The sequence below is a fragment of the Lathyrus oleraceus genome, chromosome 1 (genome assembly GCF_024323335.1).
Source record: "Lathyrus oleraceus cultivar Zhongwan6 chromosome 1, CAAS_Psat_ZW6_1.0, whole genome shotgun sequence".
NCBI lineage: Eukaryota > Viridiplantae > Streptophyta > Magnoliopsida > Fabales > Fabaceae > Lathyrus > Lathyrus oleraceus.
The window spans coordinates 293,871,413-293,876,324 of record NC_066579.1 but is presented as its reverse complement, the minus strand read 5'-3'; the positions used below and the strand labels follow the sequence as shown (position 1 = coordinate 293,876,324).

Genomic DNA, 4,912 nt, shown 5'->3' with positions numbered 1-4,912 from the left:
CATGAGGGTCTCAAACCCTAGATGTGATTAATGAATCAAGGAAATCATGTCCCTACCTATAAAACAGTTAGATAGATACAAAGACATATTTTTGGTATTTTGGTTAGTGAAATGATAAAATACAAGTATGATATAATCACAAAGTGCTTGGTGACCTCTTTCAAAACAAACCCAATGAAAAAGGGGTAAGGAGGATGCCAAGGTATGATCCCAATGCCAATGTTTATGATGAAAGTGAATGAGGGATCTTAGGGTCAAAATTGGGGTCTTACAAACTGCCAATCATTTTCTCAAAATACAGCCCATGCAGCGTGCTCATGAAGATGTCAACCAACTCATTATCAGATAGTGTTGGTCGAACCCTAGACACCATTTCGCACCACCGTTGAGCATATTCCTTGAAGGTTTCATTAGATCTTTGTGACTGGTTCTGTAGTTGAAGCCTTGTTGGAGCCATGTCAAGGTTGTACTTGTATTGTTTCAAAAATTCCTCTGAGAGGTCTCTCCATGATCGGATCTTCGAGCACTCCAAACTCATATGCCAATCCAAGGAAGCCCCAGCCAGGCTGTCTTGGAAGCAACGAATCAGGAGGTTGTCATTATCAATATGCAAAGCCATCTTCCTGCAGTACGTAGTAAGATGAATCTGGGGACAGCTAAGACCTTTATACTTAGGGAGGTCTGGCACTTTGAACTTCTGGGGAAACACCACGTTCGGGACCAAGCAGAGGTCTCGAGCGTCTATTCCAAAAGAAGAGAAGCCCTTAATGGCCCTTATTCTGTCGTCCAGGAGTTGGTAATCCTCCGGTTTGGCCAGATCAACAGTGGGAGGAGCGACCTGACTGGCCGATCGAGAGGCTTCAGGAGTGATTGATGCAGGTACATTCGGGTTGAACCACATGGGCGGGTAAGAGAAGCCTGGTGGCACAGTCTGAGCAGCAGTGGGAGGTTGAAAGTACTGCATCCCAGGCTAAGCATTGGGAGCCTGAGGTTCCCTTGCCTGCATATACTGGGATGCAGGGTTCATCATCAAGGGCACCGATCCTGCCCCTGGGTAGCCAAAAGGGACGGGGATCGGGCCGGTACTCGCAGCTTGAGCAGGCTGGCTAGGAAGTTGGAAGTGGAGGCGCGGGCCTCGGTAGTCTTCTTCGTCATTGGGGAGGTCATCAGGGACCTGACCCTGGTGGTCATCCGGGTCAGCAGCAATGACCGAGGTAGTTTGGAGAGCTAGGAGAACCCAAGGGAAACCAGAGTTTCCAGCAGCAGTGGCAAGAGCCAAGTGAGGGAAAAAAGCTCCCCCACTGGTGAGGCTAGCAGCAAGGTGATGAGGCATTCCCCACGGGTAGGCAGCAGCAAGCCTAGTAGGATCCGTGGGGACCACCTGGCGGTTCCCAGAGTTGGGCACCACAGTTTCCGCCGGAGGGTCGACGGTAGTGCCAGCAGCGGTATCAGTAATGGTCACCCCAGCAGCACGGGTGACATTAGCAGCAGCAGAGGCAGGGTTCCTCTGAGATTGAAGGAGCTCAAGGATGGTCTCCATAGTGCCCCTGAACAAATTCATCTCTCCTTGCACCTGGGAAAGGGATTCACGGACAGCAGCGTTGTCGGCTTCGTATTCGGCCATGATCTTGGATTTGCTGAAGCGTGTGTAGTACGGATGACGAGTCGTCGTTGTTGCTGCAGCGAAACGGCGAGAGTAAGCATTTTGTTTTCTGACAGCTTTTGGCAAGTATATGCATGGATGCATGTATGCATGCAAAAAGATTTGATGTGTTACTATTTTTTTTGTAAAGACAAAATTCCAAGGAATCCATGAGTCTATTTAACACAAGCAATTATGAAGCGAATAAAGAGAGACAGTTTATGAAGCCAGTAATCAAGAAACCTTTTTTTTATTCCATGTTAATAAAACAGAATACAAGTACATCAAGGAAATGCCCATCGGCTACAAGAAGATCACATCAGTCCAACCAGACCTCAATCTACTGAAATACAAGCGGCTAGAAACAATTAGACAACAGCTCCTCATAGTAAGCTTGTGATTTGGGAGACAGGCAGGCGCTCCATTTTTCCAACATCGCACTTTCTTCAGATGGGGGGTTGTTCACAACTGTCCTCCCTTGGTCGGAGGGGTCTTTAGGATGCTCGTTCAACTGTATGTTGTTGTCGTTTGGGTTCCGATGTGATTGCTCCTTCAGCTTTTGGATCTCTTCTAGCTTCTGATTCAACTCGTACTGGTTCTGGCGAAGGGTGACTTCTAGCTGTTTGTTGCGGCTTCTTTCATCCTTCAACTCCTTCTTACAAGCTTCTAGTAGGCTTTGAAGTTTCTTCATTTGCTCCATGTGTTCTAGTTCTGCTTTACCAGCTCGGTATTGGGCTTCGGCTAACTGCTTCTTTTTGGTCGTTCGACTAGCATAAGATCCTTTGAGGGTGTCACCCACTTTGAGTCTTTTGAAAACCTTTGTTTGTACGTCATCATCAGCTTGACGAACTCGATCCCTCTTCTGATTCAGATTGAATTTCAAGGTCTCTTTCTCCAATGAGATCTTAGCAAGCTTAGATCTGAGATTGGCATTCTCTTTCTCTAGAATCTTGATAACCTTCTCCAATTCATCCATCTCAAAGTTTGGCTGGTTCTCTAGCTCAGAAGATTGGAGGTTCATGGATGGTTTAGGCGGGAATGGTAATAAGACCTCACTAACTCTGATGTTGACCCAACTGGTGTAGGCTTCCTTGGCGATACAATTCTTTTTACCCATCTCTGCTCTTCCTTCAGGACAAATCGACCCCCAAGCCTTGACAATCTTCTTGATCAACTCTGGCTCTTCGACTCCTTCATACAAAACAAAATCTTCTACACTTTCGAGATCAGGTTTGTCCACCATAAGATATCCAAGTTGTCGTAATGCTAACCTCAGGTTGTAGTTGATTCCTCCTTTTGTACCAAGAAGAGGCACATTAGGAAAATCCCCACAATTGAGGATGAGCTTGACACCATCATACACTCAAGAATACCAAGGGAAGTCCACGAACTCTTCCATATTCGAAAATAAGACAATCCCATATGTGAGTAAAGCTAGATAGGCGTTAAAGGCTGTCCAGCTTCCAGCTTCAGTGAAAGTGATAGCTTTGTCTACGAGAAACTTAGAGGTGAAGCCATGGATTCCACCTTTTGGTTTCAGGTATAATTATATCTCCCTCTTTCCCATATGCAGAGCTTCAGCAAGTTCTCGATATTCAGGAAGTTCCTTAGTGCGGATGTAGGGCACTTGGTTCTTTATCCTGATACTCAAAATATGAGAATACTCTTCCAATGTCGGCGCTAGCTGATAGTCTTGGAAGGTAAAGCACCTTAGTGGTGGATCGTATAACTGTACCAAGGTGTGCACAGTGGTGATGTTGACCTTGGTGTTCAGAATTCCCAGCAGATTACCATACGTTTCCTTGAATGCATCTTTTTGAGTCAGGTCTAAATGTGCCCCAAGTCCTCTCAACACAACCAATAGAGGTTCCACAAAATTGTAATTTTGGATGCTCTTCTTCTCGGGATTCATGCTTCGCTTCAATTGCTTGGTGAATAGACTGGACTCTTGGATTCCTGGAAAAGACATGCATATGCAAAAAAATTAGTCATGATGAATGATAATGCAATGATGATATGATAATAAGTCACATGGGGTCGGAACCCTGGCAAGTTCTGGACAATCTGTAAGTACCACATGTTGCAAGTTCAAAAGTTCGACGTACATGAGTATCAAGGTAGGTAGAGTCTATGGTTTCCTGCAATGAAAACCCATACCCCCCTCACAGGTGTGGACTATGCTCCAAGGTGGTCCCTAGAAGGTCTCCCAGAGTCGAAATGAAAATACCCTGCCATAGTGAATACTCACAGGACAAAAGTACTTCCAAGTGAATCTAGTCTGGGTGTGGTTCTCGTGACCCCAAACGTGCGAAACGCATGAGTACACGACTATCCACGAGTCTAACCTATGTGTATACTAAGCTCGGGTATAGAGCTTTCCTCTCATGTAATCTAAACCCATCCCAACAAAAGTGTAATAGATATATCCATAATATAAAGCGAATGCGATCAACCTAAACTAGGCTCGACTCCTTTTAGCGACTAGGAAATACTCTCAGTAACAAAGTATCCCCAGCAGACTCGCCAGCTAAAGCTAGCGGAAATATATCCGAATGTATCGCACGCTCGAACATACAACAGAGTCGCCATCGAACTTTGTTTATCCCCAAAGGGAAGGGAAAACATCGATAAAACCCGGGGGAAAGAGATATACTGGGTAAGGAAGTTGATTATGCAAGGGGAAGGTATTAGCACCCCAAACATCCATGGTACTCCATGGGAACCGTTTTGATTGTTCTCGCTCGAATTGGTGTTAACTAAGATTACTCGCAAAAGAATGGGAAAAATAAAGAAATAGATAAAGTGCTCGGTGAGGATTGGGGCCCTCATGCCTACGTATCCTCATAGTGCAATAAGGAATTCAAAGCTCCGTAGTTCAAAGAACTAATGGTGGGAGATGAAAAGAAGTGTGATAGGTATATGGTCTGAACCAAAGGATAATGTTGTTTGAACTCCAACAAGGGGTGAAAATGTGAACCCAAGAGTAAATCTGGTATGAACCAACACATAAGGGCCTACAACATCGTATTGGAATAACCGAAAAAGAAAGGATTGCCTAAATGCGGCTGCAAAGTAAGTAAGGAGATGTTTGTCTAAACTACAAGGTCTGACAAGACAAACAAATCTGCTTTTGGTTCAAAAAAAGGGTATAAGATGGAGCACAAAGGTATAGTGTATTTGGCTCAAAGAATAGGTATATCACATGAAGTGAAAGAAGGTAGTATACGAGTGTATCAGGGAAATGAATGGAGTGAAGTGACCAAAGTCATA

At 44.8% G+C, this 4,912-nt stretch overlaps 1 protein-coding gene across 1 annotated transcript; it reads right to left on the bottom strand.

Moving 5' to 3' along the window:
* Positions 1 to 268: 268 nt before the first annotated feature.
* On the bottom strand, positions 269 to 964 carry LOC127103832 (uncharacterized). The gene has a single exon (XM_051041075.1). The coding sequence runs from the start codon at positions 962 to 964 to the stop codon at positions 269 to 271; it is 696 nt and encodes a 231-aa protein (XP_050897032.1).
* Between the last annotated feature and the right edge of the window lie 3,948 nt (positions 965 to 4,912).